This window comes from Lampetra fluviatilis, chromosome 5 (genome assembly GCF_964198595.1).
Source record: "Lampetra fluviatilis chromosome 5, kcLamFluv1.1, whole genome shotgun sequence".
Lineage (NCBI taxonomy): Eukaryota > Metazoa > Chordata > Hyperoartia > Petromyzontiformes > Petromyzontidae > Lampetra > Lampetra fluviatilis.
Window position 1 is genome coordinate 1,758,636 of NC_136279.1, and position 17,284 is coordinate 1,775,919.

Below are 17,284 nucleotides of genomic sequence, written 5' to 3' on the forward strand. Positions count from 1 at the left end.
TCCACTGCTGGATGAAGGCTTCCTCGAGCCGTCGCCATCTCTCGGGGCCCACCCCTGCGACGTAACGCAATGCGCCCGGGCACCGGCACACGAGCCGATTTCATCACAGGCAAATTCCTGGCAAGCGAGCGATGGCGGGTGGTAGTTCGTCTCCACGGCGAGCCCCACTTGGTCTCTCGCCACAGTGTGTGTGACGCCTGGACCCTGCATATGTTTGTAACAGACAGTGAAACACCGGCTAGCTGGACTGACAGGGGGGAGCCCTTGTCCCGTGGGAATACGTTTGTACGGAATCCGGCTCTATCTGGTGTTCAGCCAGCCGGAGTTTTACTGCATCAGGGCTGTGGTGGTGCTCTCAATTGTGGGATTGATCCAAAACACCAGGCCTTCAGACGACATTGTGGACGATCAAAGAAAGCTCTCGCTTCGGATGACATCACGAATGCGATGACGCTCACTCACTTCCGCCAGCCTGCCAACGTGGTATCAACACACAAGTGTCGATCATCCGAAAAAGTACCCATCAAAAAATCCACAATGGCCTCTAAAAATAAAAAATCCAAATCGGTAACATAAAAAATTCATCCCGAAGTATAATATCTATAGAAGCACAATATACACACACGCACACGATATTCAAACACGGAGGCTTTTCCTTCGGTGTAGGCCTCGTGATTTTAAACGTTTAAATCGATGCGCTCATCTCAAGCGGGAGACACGTGGGGACGTCGGTCCGTGCACCGCAGGGGCAACGGCTGCAGCTGCCGGCACTGCAAGGCGCGTAGCCTTGAGACTCGAGAGAAATTCCGACCGAACGCGAGAAATTCCCACAATCGATGAACTCAAACGTTATTTTATTCTGGCAATTAAACAAGACGGCCCATGCCTCTGCCGATATTGACAAAGTGACCTCCTGGGGTGTCGGATTGGCAAGGGGCAGAGGGGGGGGATGGGGGGGATGGGGGCGGTGGGGGGGATGGGTGGAAGGGTCGCGACCCACGGTTTGAGAAATGCTGGACTAGAGGATTTTTTATTCTGCGCAGCCAACACTTCCACCGCGGCCGCCGCCGCACGGTATTCTGGGAGGCCGCCACTGCGCTGCCCGCAGATCGCCGGGAGAGGCCGCATTATTCACGCGACGTGCACCGCACACTGCCCGGAAATTTTCCTCCAAACATGAAAATCAATTAACATACTCCTCGCAGCGATGCATCACAGCATTCGGTCTATTAATCACACTTCTTAAATTATCGATTTTTTTTTTAGCCTTCCTTTAATTATTTCTGTAATTGGCCATTGATGCAATGATATTTACTCGGCGAGAAGTAATGTCATAGCTAATAGGTTATTAAGATTAGCGCACTACAATTATTTGTCAGCGCTGCTATTCGAGGCATATTATTATACGCTGTGCCTTCAAAAAACAAATTCTTAATATTAAAAAAGCATTCTCTGCTCAAGGTCACTTCTCTGGGGACTGGCGTGGATGAAGGACACGCTGTACGCTATCAAAGCGGCAGCGCTGGCGACAAAATAAAATAAAAATTAACAGTCGCATTTCACGGGCTGCCACCATTACATCTGCCACGGTCGCGCCCGTCCATTGTGGAACCGTCACAAAGCCCGGTCTCTGTGCCCGTAAACTCTCACACACGGAAAAGACAAAATATCCCCCCCTCCCCGTCCCCATAGCCTTAACAGACTGTAGGGGCAAGTACTGTTAGCGAGCACCTATGATGGCCGGCACGGCACACGAGGGGGTGGGTGGCCAGCACCACGCCCGGCCGCCTTCGTCTCTCCAAGTGGCGATGATTACACAGCGCACCAGGTACTAATTTGAGGCCGAGTCGACCAAGAGGAGGCCCAGGACAGGTTCAAATAATCGTCACCGGTGTTGGCCGTGAGCAGGAGTCGAACTGGTGTCGCCGGGTCCGTAGCACAAAACACGGCACGGACCGTGTCACAATCACCCCGACAGAAACACGGCACGCAGCACACGCACACGGCACGGTCATCACCATCATCATGAACCATCATCTAGCCACTGCTGGACGAACGGTTGCCAGCATAATCGACATTCCCCGTGCATCAATCCGCGAGGCTCCCACACGCGCAGCCGATCTCATCGCTCCATCTCCACAGCGGTCGTGCCCTCGGAAACATTCCACCACCACCAGTCTCGAACATCGGCCATTATCGCTTTGGTCACGTCACCTGCCCAAGCCGACACGTTGTCTCCGATTGGCGTTTGTGTTCCGATCTGCGGCACCGCTCCTCTGTCTCCGCATCTCCGTGAAAGTGCGAGCGCGAATCTCTCCACGCTGCTTTTGCGCACTCCTCGGCGCTGGCTCCGTTTGGACGGTGTTCGTATCCCTGACCCCACGCGCAATGCGGCGGGCGGGCAGGCGGGCGGGCGGCACGCACCGACTGCACCTTCTCCTGGTGAGGCACACTTGGAATGCTGCTTTTCACTCTCGCGATCCAATTTTCAAAAAGCTCTCCCATCCCGATATTACTCGCTTCCATTCGAAAAATGTTCTCGCTATCAACTTCCAATAATTTCCCGAGGTAAACATTTATTTTCTTCGAGTGTCTAGCCAACAAATATTTGAATTCGCAAGCTTTTATTTTTCCCGTGTTTATTTTGAGCCCAAACCTTTTTCAGACTTCATACCAAGTTCCCCCATTGTCCCCTAGAGGTAATCGGTATCGGAATAATTAAGGCATTATTATTATTATTAATGTAATAGGTGGCTTCTATTTTTATTCTTTTTAAATATTTCACGGATTTCACTGACTTACATTTTCTCACTTGGCATTCTAATCCTCCTCCCTCTGTCTCTCCCCTTTCTTCGCGTCGTCGCGCACAGCTTCTCTCCCCCCCACCACCACTACCCGCTGTGCCCCCACCCTCGGCGTTCATTATTTATAACAATCACACATCCACCCCATCACTTTTACTTCTCCGCAGATTTGCATCTGTTGCTCAGAATCCGTCTAAATTCTCCTACCTCCCGAACTAGACTTTTTCACAGTCTAAAACTCACCTTGGGGTTTTTTTTTTGTCCCGCCTGCAATTAACTTTGTTCGGTCTTTGATGACGAGGAATCGCACGGTGCAATCTCAGCGGCCCGTGATCATTTTGAATTTGCAACGCGGAACGCGCACAGCATGGCACACTTGTTCGCTCACAACGTGGCCCACGGCACAACTGTCTCCTGCACAGCGCAGACACGCACACGAGTACACACAAGCGCACACACACGTCGCACATCCGTCCCCTGAACACAAACACACGCAGCACACTGGTCCTCCTCACTCACACAGTCTGCCCAGTGTAAACACACACACACACACACAAGTCCACACACACCTGCCCTTGTACATACCCCACACTTGGTTCCTGCACAAAGACAAAGATCCCCTTCTAAAGCCTTAACAGATTAAATCACGAAACGTCGTGATTTAATTCATTTTATTTTATACCGACGTGACTTTACCGAAAGAACCAAAGAGTATGGATCCCTGCAGTCACGAAAACCTCAAATCTAGATTGACCTTAACAGACTGTTGGGGAAAGTTCTTTTAGCGAGCATCTGTGAAGGCAGGCACGGCACACCAGTGGGTGGGTGGTCAGCACCACGCCCGGCCGCCTTTGTCTCCCCAGTGGTGATGTTTACACACCGCACCAGGTACTCATTTGAGGCCGAGTCGACCGCTACAATACCGCTCCCCTCGACACACAGACATTCACCCACAGCACACATGCCCCTCCGTACACACCACATGGCCAACTAATCTCCAAAACACACACACACCACGCAGACGGCCCACACTTATCCCCTATATACATGTCCACACACACACCCACACCACCAATGTCTCCAAGACATACACATAAAGACAAAGCACAGACTGTTGGGGCAAGTGCTGTTAGCGAACGCGGCACAAGTGGGGGCGAGCCAACACCACGCCCGGCCGTCTGTCTCCCCGGTGCTGATGTTTACATCGCACCAGGTACTCATTTTAGGCTGAGTCGACCTTGGCGAGGCCCAGGACCGGTTAAAATATTCGCCACTGCTATTGGTCGCAAGCGGGAATCGAACTCGGATCGTTCGGGGTTCGTAGCGCAGTGGGCCAACCACGGCGCCGCCACTCCCCGTACCGACCACGCACGCTGGCGTGCTCACACACACACACACCTGTGTCGCTCATGCACACGCACACATCGCGGTCGTCCGCACACCTGCACATACAAACACACACCCCCGCACACCTGTGTGCCCCTCCACGCTGCGCAACGCGTGGGTGCGCAGCGTGCCAGCGAGCGCGCACCCGTGCGCCCACGCCGTTCGTGCCATCGCACGCACTCTATTTTCACGGCGCACACAATTAAACACCAACGCCTCAGTTGTTTGCCACGGCCGCCGCCGGTAATTCCTTCCCGCGCCGCCCCGCCGGTGAGCGGCGGCGCGAGGGGCCCTCGACGGGACGTGGCCGCTTCCCCTCGCTCGCGTCCCCATTCATCTCCGGCTTTAGCCGCCGCCCGCCTACAGCCCTCGCCGCTCGGCAGACACCTGCCCGTCACGAGCGCGCGCAAACTCTCGCGGCACTAGTTTTAATCTGGCGCCCGCCCGCCTGCGCGGGAACCTCACTCGGCTCCGCACTGCGGTATTCTCACTCCAGAACACGGTTCTTTCAAAAACCGGCAAAAAAACGCCCGGGGCACCGCGTGCGGTTTGCCCACGTGGCGTCGGCAACGCCGATGTTCGGCGCAGGATTAAACACTTAATTTTGCCGCGCGTGGTAAGAACGTCAAGGTGGCAGCGTTCTTCTCGCCCACGGTGTGGGAGCATAGCGGCGAGCGGTGCGGCTTCGCTGGGGGACCCCGTGGTTTTGTGGTTGACACCTCGTGTGTGTGTGTGTCTGTGCGCGTGTCTCTGCATGTGTCTCTGCGTGTGTCTCTGCGTGTGTATTTGTGTGCGCGGCAGTGTAGTGGTTGGCGCGCTGCGCTACGAACAAGGCGAATCAGTGATAAATATCTGAGCCAGTCCTGGGCCTCCCCTAGGTCGACTAAACCTCAAATGAGTACCTGGTGCAATGTGTTAACATCGACACTGAGGAGACAAACGCGGTCGGGCATCGTGTTTGCCATACCATCCTATTGCGCGCGACCTCCCGTCCTTCATAGGTGCTCGCAAACAGCCCTTGCCCCAACGGCCTGCGTGGGTTGCACGGGCGATCTTTGCCCGCGTGCGTGACGGCTTCTCTGCGTGCGTGACGAACGCACGCGCGTTCCCGGGCAGCCCGAGATGTGTGGCTGCCAAGGCCAATTTAATCAAAAGGCAGAGCGCATGACAGCGGAGGTCAGGGGTCGCGGGGTCAGACGACTGGCAGCGGGGTCGCAAATAACCAGGTTGGATGGTTTTATGGCGCCGAGGGCCGGAAAGAGACAAAGACGACACACGCGGCGCTGACACCATTAACTTGATGGCGACCTTACATTAATACGAGCGCAAGAAGCCACATCCTCTTGACGCTGCCCGGATGGTTAAGTGCGGCCCGATAGCCCGCCGACTCGCGTACTTCTGGAATTGCGCTTTGCCGTTAATTCACAGTTTAATTGGCGACCCACATTTATTCAAAGCGTGTGCTGCCAACTGCCTGGCGCCTGCTCACAAGGCAGGTAACGACAAACAAGCGCTGCGAGACGCGCTTGTCGCAAGCGAGAGAATCGACGTTCAGTGACGAATCGACGCAGCGTTGCGTGCCTACGCATTTGCGTCCTTTTGCTGAAACGAGACTTTACAGTCCTCCCCATTAAAACAAAGACAAAGATCCCCCTTATAGCCGTAACAGACTGTTGGGGCAAGAGCTGTTAGCGAGCAGCTATGAAGGTCACCAAGGCAGACGAGGCGGTGAGTGCATCACGTCCAGCCAGCTATCCCCTCAGTCGCGATGTTTACACACCGCACCAGGTACTCATTTGCGGCTCAGTCAACCTAGGGGAGGCCAAGGACCAATTTAGATAATCGTCACTTGGTGTTGACCGTGAGCGGAAATCGAACTGGGGTCGCTGGGTTAATAGCTCAGCGCGCTAACCGCTGCATCTCCCGCTTCCCCATTACAAACACATGCAGCTACAGACAGACGTATGTATGTACGTTGAACTTCTTACTGCACCGTACGTAGCCAACCGAGCCCATCGGAGGTGAGGTGCAGCAAGAGCGTAGAGACGCCACGTGCTGGCCACACTCACCGCCGCGGCACAGCGGCAGGGTGCGCGCAAGTTCGTTTGGGGCGGCTCACAACTCTAGCAACGTCTGGCTGCCGCCGGCATTCCGAATGTGTCCGACTGATGAAGGCTTCCCCGCGCCGTGCTGGTGACTGGCCGTCGTTTGGCCGTCGTTTGGCCGAACGTCGCCGCGCCGTGGGGCGTGCGGGCAACGAGGGCCGGGTCAGATGCCACCCTCGCCACCGACGGTAGCCGTGGCCCGGGGAGTTGAGCGTAACCTGCCGGGGCTCGGGGGGCGGTGACGCGCTAACCGCCGTGCGACCGCTTCCCCTATAAAAGCGTGACGCGTTATTATTTGGCCCAGAGCAGTGATGCAGATGGTGAAAACCCCAAGCCGGCCCCATCAGGCTCACAGATATCTGCAGATCCTTCCCCGTCGCTCGGGTGCGCGTGCGTCTCGCTGGGGGGGGGGGGGGGCGTTCTCCTTCAGGCAGGCGGCCGTGTTATTCCAGCAGTGGCGGCGTCTAATTAAAAAATCCATAGGTTTACAAAAAACAAGGGGAGGCGGGCGAAGGCAACGCCGGTCAATGGCACCTGATTTAATCTCCAGCACGGGGCGAGGGGGGCGGCACGCGCGGCACACGGAGAGGTGAGCACACGGAAAGACAAAGCCTACGTGTTACAAAGAAGACAAAGATCCCCCCGTGTAGCCTGTCGGGGCAAGTGCTGTTCGCGACAAGCACCCATGAAGGCCGGCGCGGCACACGAAGAGGGTGGGGGGTGGCCAGAACCACGCCCGGCCGCCTTTGTCTCCCTAGCCGCGGTGTTTGCACACAGCACCAGGTACTCATTTGAGACCGAGTCTATCCAGGGAAGGCCCCAGGGCTGATGGAGATCATCGTCACCGGTTTTGGTCACAATGCGGAAATCGAACTCGGGTTCCCGTGTTCGTGGCGGGGTTCAGAGAGCACCGATGTCCGCCGCGGCTGGGAACTGAACTCGGGCTGCCAGGTTGAGAGCGCAGCGTGGGTGATCCAATCCCGCAACGCGCTACCAGCAGCAATTGCTCATTGAAGGGGCTCGGATGACTCAATGCTCATTGGCTTTGCGGGGAGGGAGGGGAGGTGGACACCAATTCACTTAATTCCACAATGTAGAAGAATGCTTTCAGGTACGGACGTTTAGCTAGCGAGAGGCTTTCAACGACGAGAGGGAAAGAAAGATTGCTGCGCACGACGAGCAGAGAAAGAGAGAGGGGGGGGGGAGTACCGCGGCCGCGGGGAAATTGGGGGCGCAACGGCGGCGCGCGCACAAGACCGGGCCCAAGCCTCTCGGCTCCTTCGCGAGGTCCCCGCGAAGGAGGCCGGGCGACTCGGGGGTGGGGGGGGGGGGGGTTGGGGGAGTCGCGACCCACGGTTTGAGAAATGCTGAACCGGAGGATTTGTTGCGTGGCCGACACATCCAATCAAGCCGCAGCACGATATTCTGGAAGGACGCCACCCGTGGATCGGGGGGCGGGGGGTGGCGACGGGCGGGGGGGCGACACCGTGTCACGGATGCCGAGCCGGCGCCGCCGAGAAGCCTGGGTTCGAATCGGGGTTTCGGGATGCTCTTCGTGAAAGCGAGTTCTCGGCGTCGAAGGCAAAGTGACTTTCTGCTGAAATCATCAACGGGACAGACGAGGCTCGTCTCCCGTGTACTCGGATAAGCTGCGTCAACGTCGCTCGCTCGCACCCAGCCGCCAGCGAGGTCAGGACGAGCAAGAAGCGCCGAGGACAGAGAGAACGTCACTTGACCGCCACTTCGAAAGCAATTTACATCAATTAGCAGTCATCAGCGATGCATGCTAATTCATGCTAATGAAGGGAAGGCGACGGCTCTGCGCGGGCGGCCTGGCATGATGACAAGCACCCGCACGATGCCAAACGTCCCGAGCCTGTCGCGTAGAAGTGCCAAGAGGAAACGGGCACCCAGAGAACCTGTTGGCCGACACGCCGCTGGTGCGGCGTTTTTAGAATTCCAGTGGAACGATGGCAGCCTCACTCCAAACTGCCTTCGCCTCTCAAACTCGAAGCTAACACATTGAGAATTATTTTATTTTTATTAAACCAACAGCGCTGGCACAAATGCATCATTTTGCCGCCTTATAATGCCGCCTTATAATACGAACACATTGCACGCCAGCGTTAATGGTAATGGCAATTAAAGACTTTACATTTACACGAAATATAAATTGGAAACGTGACAGGTAAAGGAGAGCTGGTTGGCATGTAACCAACGTATGTATTCGCGCTGCCCCGGCCGATTCTTGACAGAGGCCGTCACGCTCGTGTTGCCAATGGCTCACGTGGAACCCACGAATTTCATCGCGACAAACAAATCGCTCGAATTGCCGAGGATCGGCGACGACCGAGGCAACGTTCATTCACGCTCGACTCTGCTGATGAGACACCGCGTGTCGAAGCCGGTCAAGAGTTTGCGTGTTGACGAATCAACGCTGCTGACGTGCTCCCAGAAGGCCGTGCAGCCGATGGGTTGTTGAAGAAATGCTTTCAGTTTTTTGCGCGCAGAGGCGGATTCGTTAAGGGGACGGACCGTCCGCTTAGTCGTGCTGCGATGTATTTCCTCCTCGACGGGAACCATTAATCATCGAGTTAATTCAGATTTTGGTCGACGGCAACACCGACGTTCAAACGATGTAGGCGCGTGTGCCGCAGCATCTTCCAGCTGATTGTACTTGCCTCTCTCTCTCTCCCCGTTGCTACCCCGCAACCCACGATGCAACTTCTCGCCAAGACAAACTCTCCCACACGCAACGCCCCCCCCCCCACCCCGCGACATCCCCGGCGCCGCTTCGCTCGGCGGCAGAGCGAGCGCCGTCTCGGTCGCCGTCTGCCACGAAGCGTTTCGCTCCGGAAGCCGCTCGCGCCCCTGACGGGACGAGCTCGACGGTCCCGGGGCTGCACCGTTCGCGACGCGGCCGCGCGACGATGCACCGATTCGCCGTTCTAAAACGTCTGTCCTCTCGCTTGACGAGATGCAACAAAAGCAAGTTCACTCCGCCAGGCGACCGCGTCCCAAGCGTCGAGACGGTGCTCGCCCCCTCGTTCTCCCCCCAGTGACCCGGTGATTTCAGAGGTCACGATTCGATGCGAGAAGAGATCGTTTGTCGTCCCGGTTTTGTCGCCGGCTTCACAGCGCAAGCTTTGTTCGCTCAATCAACCCAAATGTAGCTTTAGCATAGAACGCGCATATGATTTGCACAAGACGGGACACAATTGATTCTCACCCATCACAATTCCATGCTTGTATCGGCAGCGTCATAATAATCGAACTTAGTTGATGATCCATCCGACGCAGGCTCGGCGGCCAGGCAAGGGTGCGTTGGCTGGACTATTAAAATCGATTGATATAACCCGCGGTGGATTGGAGGCAAGCCAGCCTGAATGTTTATGGGTAGGACAGGAATTATTGTACGGGAGTCCACAGTTCACAAGCAAAGAGAATAGAGGGCATGACAGCGGATGAGAAAACGCCATGCGCCTCGTGTGGACTGGAATACAAACACAAAATATCCCCCGTGTAGCCTTAACAGACTGTTGGGGCAAGTGCTGTTAGCGAGTAGCACTTATGAAGGCCGGAACGGGTACACGAGGGGGTGGGTGACCAGCACCACGCCCGGCCGCCTTTGTCTCCCCAGTGGCGATGTTTACACACCGCATCAGGTTCTCATTTGGGTCAGAGTCAACCTAGGGCAAGGCCCGTGAACGGTTCAAATAATCCTCACTGCTGTTGGCCGTGAGAAGGAATCGAACTTGGGTCGCCGGGTTCGTGTCCGCTGCACTGCTGCTCTCCAAATACACGCACATGCGCACGTACGCACTCACACGCACGCACGCACTCGCACGCTCGCACGCACGCACTCACTCACTCGCACGCACGCACTCGCACGCACGCACTCGCACGCTCGCACGCACGCACTCGCACGCTCGCACGCACGCACTCGCACGCACGCACTCGCACGCTCGCACGCACGCACTCGCACGCACGCACTCGCACGCACGCACTCGCACGCACTCACTCACTCACTCGCTCGCACGCACGCACGCACGCACGCACTCACTCACTCACACGCGCGCACGCATGCACGCATGCACGCACTCGCGCGCACGCACGCACCTTGAGTTGGATTGTGACTCTCCCAGAAGACTTTAAGCAGCGACTCGAAGGAGGTGTCGTTGGGGTTGAACACCACGCGCACCACCTCCGTGTGCCCCGTCAGCCCTGCCCGGGCGATAACAACAGGGAGGAGGGCGGCATTGCTTTAGAGCAACAGCAGCAACAGCAACAACAGCAACAACAGCAACAACTTAAACTGCAACAATGTCTCCACTGCGTCACACGTGGGTGACGTGTGACACTAGCCGGCACATTAAAGGGCCTGGGAAGAAGAAAATGCTCATTTCAATTTACGAAAATAATTACCGTACGCTTTGCAAAGGGATTGCGCAACACGCGTACACGTTCACGGCACTGATGGGGCACGTGCATTGTGCATTGGGCGGCGCGTCCAGCGAGCACACGGTCGTCGTTGGGAGCGCGTGAAGTGAACGTGCAATAGTTGGGCACGCAGTCATTGGGTGGGGACTCGGTGAATGACGGGCGTTCGTTTGACACGCGATCAGCGAGCACGCGTTGAGCGGCTGAGCGTGCGGTGGTGTACGCGGCTCGCCGAGCCTTGAAATCGCTCGCGACAAGGTCTCGTCGCCAACGCAAATGAGAACCCGCCGGCCGTCCCAGCGGTCCGTCTCCTCCCGGGACGCACGGAACGCCATTTGCAAGCGACGCTTCAATTAGCGGAGGCGGCATGGGGACGACGAGGAGGAGGCGCGAGGCAACACATCTCCATTCCCAACACAACGGCACAGGGCGCACAGACGGCCCGACGCACGCACGCACGGGTGCACGCGCCGCGCAGCCCCGCTCGCAACGACGCATAAACGTGCAGCTGCGCACGGGAGCAGTGAACCCAGAGAGGTGGCGCGATTGATCGCTCGACGCTTCCATGCACCAGCGGGGGAGGGGGGTGGGGGCAGAAGTCGGAGGGGTGGGCGGGCGAGCGGTGCACGGCGCATCGCCCTCGCCGGCATGCCGCTCTGATCGCGTCGCGTGTGCCGACGAATGCAAATTTATTTAGTGCTCCTTGAAAACACCGTGCGGTGCAATGCATCTCTCGCCGTGGAGAGGGCCCTCGTCTCTACTGACTGCCGCTGGGCAGGCGGTGCCAATTCGACATTACCACAACAACGCAGGGAAACTATTGTGCGAAATTTACAGAAACGTTCAAACGTGCCGCTGCTTTTGAGTTGCACCGCACGTTGCTCGTCACGACGTCCCACATTCCGCTCCCCATACTGGCAGCTCTTTCAGGAATTGGACACGGGCAGCTTTTTGCTTCCCCTCGGTTAATTTGGCATCGCCGGCAGCTGCTGGCGTTCCATGTGGGCCGTCCGCACGGCAACAGTGACGGCAACGGCAGCGGTGCCTGGCAGGGCGACACAATTGAGGGAGAACGCGAGCTGCTCCAGCCGTCAGACGTCGTGCCGAACAACAACAACAACAAGCGGCACTACCTCAAGACCACATCAGCTCGATGCACTCAAACGTGCGTTACGTTTATGGGCCGAGCTGCCTGCAGACTCCACATGTGGAACACGGAGGCAGTGGCAGTAATGGCCGTAGAGATAATTCTCACGGCCTCATCCCCACGTGCACAATCCATGCACGGAGACATCACGGAGCAGTGAGCAGCCTCGATTATCTGGCAGCAATTATCAAAGCCGATTTACCGAGGGCACGACGCACCGTAGACCAACAACACTTCAACGGCGCTGCGCTTTTGACAAACACAAGTCATTGCCTTTTCAGTGCTTGCAGCCACAGCTGATGCTATGGGTAACTGTGATCCACCGATCCACAGAAGCAAACGCTGTGACCCAGCGTTGCGGTTTAACTCTTGCGTGTTTGGTTGGAAAGGGGCATCTCAGAGCGTTCCTCATGAGCAAGATGCAACAACGCCAGGGTGGTTTGTTCGCGTGCCTTCCCTTTGTGTCTTCGTGGTGTATTGCAGTTAGCGTGTGTGTGCCTGTCGGTGGGTGTGTGTGTGGGTGAACATGTACATCCGAGTGTGTGTCCGTGTGTCATTGTACGTGTCTGTGTGTGTGCTCGTTTGCACGTGTGTATTTGTGCGTGCGTGTGTGTGCGCATTTCTACGTACGTGCTTGTGTGCATATATATCTGTTACAGGCTATACGGACATTTGTAGGGAGCGGTGGCGCAGCGGTTAGCACACTGTGAAACGAACCCTGCGACTCGAGTTCGATTCCCACTCACGGCCAACACCAGTGACGATTATCTGAAACCAGCCCTGGGCCTCTCCTAGATCTACTCAGCCACAAATTAGTACATTGTGCCATGTGTAGACATCGCCACTGGGGAGAAAAAGGTGGTTCTGGCCACCAACATCTTCATGTGCCGTGCCGGCCTTCATAGGTGCTCTCTAACAGCACTTGCCCGAATCATCTATTAAGGCTATATGGGGGATCTTAATCTTTGTGCGTGCGTGCGTGTGCGTGGGGGTCACGTGCAGGTGCGTCGTGTTCGCTCGGCCAGACGTCGCGGCGTGAATGAGCGCTGCGCCTGTGTCGGCGTTCGAGCGTGCGCGCACGTGCGCGGAATTCATCAGCGGCGTTCAGCAGGGGCCACACACACACGCATACACACACACGCAAGCAAGCACACACATACACACACACGCAAGCACACTGGCACACACGCGCATGCGCGCACATGCACGCGGGCACATGCACACGCGCACAATTGCGCGCACAGACGCACACACCAACGCGGCAAGATTATGCTTCTCTGCAGTAGTGACAAGGGAGGCCAGCGCAAGCACGTAGCCACCCACTTAGAGACAAAGACGGGCACACCTACACATACGCACACGCGCACACACGCGCACACACGCACACACTGTACACCCACCGTCGCGCACATCCACCCACACGGACGCACAGACAAAGACGGGCACAAATACACGCACACACATGCACACACACCCTCGCACATGCGCACACCCAAACATGCCCGCGCGCACACACCCACTCGGACACATCCACCCGCGCATACATGAAAGACAAAGAGACGCAATTGAGCACAATGCGATGCACTCCGTCACGCACAAAGACAAAAATCCCCACACAGTCTTTAAAAGGCTGTTGGGGCAAGCGTGTTAGCGAGTCGCACCAATGAAGGCCAGTATGGCCCGAGGAGGTAGGTGGCACAACACCACGCCCAGCCACCTTTGTCTCCCCAGTGCTGATGCTGACACACTGCACGAGGTACTAATTCATGGCTGAGTCGACCTAGGGGAGGTCCAGGACAGGCACAGATATTCGCCACTGATATTCTTCGTAAGCGGGAATCAAATTCTGGTCGCTGGGTTCATAGTGCGGCCTGCTAATCACGACACCACCGCTAGCCACAATCCCATACAGACATACATACATGGAACACACACACACACGAGCCCCAAATTACTGATCTGAATGAGAATGAAGACAAGTGAACTCTAGTAATCCTCATGAACTCAAAGCGCATGACGTCATGTGTCGTCTCACACATTCAAAGGGCACCCCAATTGGCAGCGGTCCCTGTGTGGCACACAAGGTGACTCGGCACCGGCCCGCAGCAAGTGGGCATTAGTCTGCCAGTAGGGCGGGGCGCGGCTGACTCCTGTGCGTGACCCCAATCGAGTAAGGGGTCGCGTTCATTCTTTTTCGAATTCGGCCAATTTGGAGGGCGACGCCCGGCCTGCTCATTCCGAGCGTCCATTGTGAAGCGGGTGTCTTGACGGTTACAACGCACAGTAGAAATCAGTATATTTGGGCGTAACCCTCAGTGGGCACGGAAGCTTCACTACACACAGTGCCGGCCTTACACATGTGGCAGGACGGGTTTTATACGACGCTTCCCGCACCAGCGTTTGTTCCGAGGACGCCATCGTGCATTACCGGCGGGTTTTATTCGAATATCTCCACGATTAAAAAAAATGTACATCTTCCTTTCGCACCCACACTCGCTCGCATCCGTGTACACGCGCACACGCACACACACAGGCGCACTGCTGCCACCACGATCACGCTCCGACAGTCGTCGGCACGCGGCTCTCGAGCAGGTTAAACGCACGCCCACGGTGACACTCACTCACAAGACTCGCTCGCAATGCTGACGATATCACCAAAGGGGACATCCATACACATACACATGGACCACAATAGACCATTGGGGTAAGTGATGCTATAAGCAAGCACCAATTAAGTGGTGTGTTCAACAGCATGCCCAAACGCCTTTGTCTCCCAGGTACTAGTTTTAAATCCGATTTGACCTGGGGGTGGCGGCCCTGGATGGGTTCAAATATCACTCGCCACTGCCGTTAGCCGCCAATAAAACTCCGGTTGCCAGGCTGGTAGCGAATTGCGCGAACCACCGCGTCACCGCTGCCTACAGCGCAAGGAGACACAAACAACAACAGCAGCAACCGCCGTTCGCCACGAGGTGGCGGTGACGTCACCACGGCGCTTCTGCCAGGCTAGGTGCACAAAGACAGAGACACACACAAACAGACGCGGGTGCTCGCACACGCACGCGCACTCGATCGCTCAGGTAGCAGAGTTAGCGCATCTTAAATTCATTACGCCTCCAAAAGAAGCCCAGCATTTGTCCTTCAGCCAAAACCAATTCCACTCGCAGCGTGGCTCAAAAGCCTCGGCGGGCAGCACCCCGGGGCCGTGCAGGCACGCGTTTCAGCACCCCGCCCACCGCGGACAGCTACCCTCGCTCTCGGCGCCGGAGCAAACAAAGCGCTCGCTCGCTCGCCTGCAAGCCGCGCACTGTAGCTGCGAGTTTTTATTAATATTTGAGATGAAAGGATGGGAATCGGGGGGGGGGGGCGGCAGTGGTGGTTTGGCGGTGGTGGGGGGCGAGGCGAGAGCAAATGGAAGCTGTATTTACTGCATTACTGAAAGACAAACGGACCTTTTGAACCGCAAAGCAGCCTCATTTGTATGATTCGCGACGAGCGGCGATGGTCGGGAGGGTGGGGCGACGTCTGTCTCATTGAGTGACCTTCATCAGAGGGGGCTCCGTGTTATGACAGCAAATGGCAAATGTGACATTTTTGAGGGATAAATATAAACCAGGCGGCTTGTGCACGCGGCTAGCGCCGGCTCCCAGCCCATCGGCCTCGCCCATTAAATATCGCCCACTGCACGCCACTGCACGCCGGCGTGGCCAAACACAACAGCACGTGCGCCGAAGGATTCGAAAGATCGCGCGATGTTGGGGGGGGGGGGGGTTTGCTGGCTGGATTCCTGACTGAACGTCGCGCGATGACGTCACCCGCATCCCACGGCACCGAGCTGTGTTCGTGCGTTGCGCCGTGCTGACGTCACGCACCCCACCACGCACCCCCCCCACACGCACCCCCCCCCACACGCACCCCCCCCCCACACGCACCCCCCCCCACACGCACCCCCCCCCACACGCACCCCCCCCCACACGCACCCCCCCCACACGCACCCCCCCCACACGCACCCCCCCCACACGCACCCCCCCCCACACGCACCCCCCCCCACACGCACCCCCCCCCCCACACGCACCCCCCCCCCCCACACGCACCCCCCCCCCCCACGCACCCCCCCCCCACGCACCCCCCCCACGCACCCCCCCCCACGCACCCCCCCCCACGCACCCCCCCCCACGCACCCCCCCCCACGCACCCCCCCCCCACGCACCCCCCCCCCACGCACCCCCCCCCCACGCACCCCCCCCCCACGCACCCCCCCCCCACGCACCCCCCCCCACGCACCCCCCCCCACGCACCCCCCCCCACGCACCCCCCCCCACGCACCCCCCCCCACGCACCCCCCCCACGCACCCCCCCCACGCACCCCCCCCCACGCACCCCCCCCCACGCACCCCCCCCCACGCACCCCCCCCCCACGAACCCCCCCCCACGCACCCCCCCCCACGCACCCCCCCCACGCACCCCCCCCCCCACGCACCCCCCCCCCACGCACCCCCCCCCACGCACCCCCCCCCCCCGCGCACACCCCCCCCGCGCACCCCCCCGCGCACCCCGTACAAATGAGCGCGCCACGCCATCACGCTGCCCTATCATGGAGCACATTATACAAACGCTCTGCTGGCTCGCTGGCTGCAGGGACGGAGGGACGGACGGACGGTCACGTCTGAAGGACATGCGCCATCCTAGTCTTTGTTGAAAACTCGTGCCCGAAGATGGACGAGAGGCACAACAACAACCACCACAACAACCACCACCACAACCACCACCACAACCACCACCACAACCACCACCACAACCACCACCGTGTAGCGAGGAGTAGAGCTGGGGACAGCCCTGGCTCTGACCCTCGTTCCCGCGATGCGCTGTATACAGCAGACGGCACAGCGCACTCTCATTGCCTTCTGCGGCAATCGGCCACGGCGTTTGCTGTTGCGAGAAGAATGCACAGATTTTTGTAAGCCGCAGAGGCTTTGTCCGAATACATAACGCTAGAGAGCGGCGGCGGATGATTGTGTGCGTGTCTGCTGCATCGTTGATTTTTGTACGAGATGTCAGTCATTGCGTGTGTGCGTGTTGTTATGTGCGCGCGTGTGTATTTAATGCATGTTCATTGTGCATGTATGCGCGTGTGTGTGGCGCACGCCGTGTGTGTGTGTGGCGCATGTTCGTGCTAAGTGCGAGTCTTTGTCCGGGCGTGGCGCTGGCCAGCCACCCCCTCGTGCGCCGTGCCGGCCTTGACAAGTGCTACTTCACAAACAGCACTTGCCCCACCATTCTGTTAAAGGCTACCCGGGGGATCTTTCTCTTTGTGCGTGCCTTCGAGATGCAGCCTGCGCACGGGAACACAAATGTTTGCCCATGCGACACATACACACACGCGCACGCTCGTGTCTCCTGCC

The 17,284-nt window shown here is 57.8% G+C and overlaps 1 protein-coding gene across 3 annotated transcripts in view; it reads right to left on the bottom strand.

Moving 5' to 3' along the window:
* Nucleotides 1–17,284, bottom strand: part of MSRA (methionine sulfoxide reductase A) — a 95,505-nt gene that overhangs the window by 14,351 nt on the left and 63,870 nt on the right. For all 3 annotated transcript variants that reach the window (XM_078856356.1, XM_078856358.1, XM_078856357.1), the window contains exon 4: nucleotides 10,415–10,519. In XM_078856356.1, coding sequence (XP_078712482.1) covers nucleotides 10,415–10,519 — 105 coding nt within the window. The remainder of the gene's footprint in view (nucleotides 1–10,414; nucleotides 10,520–17,284) is intronic.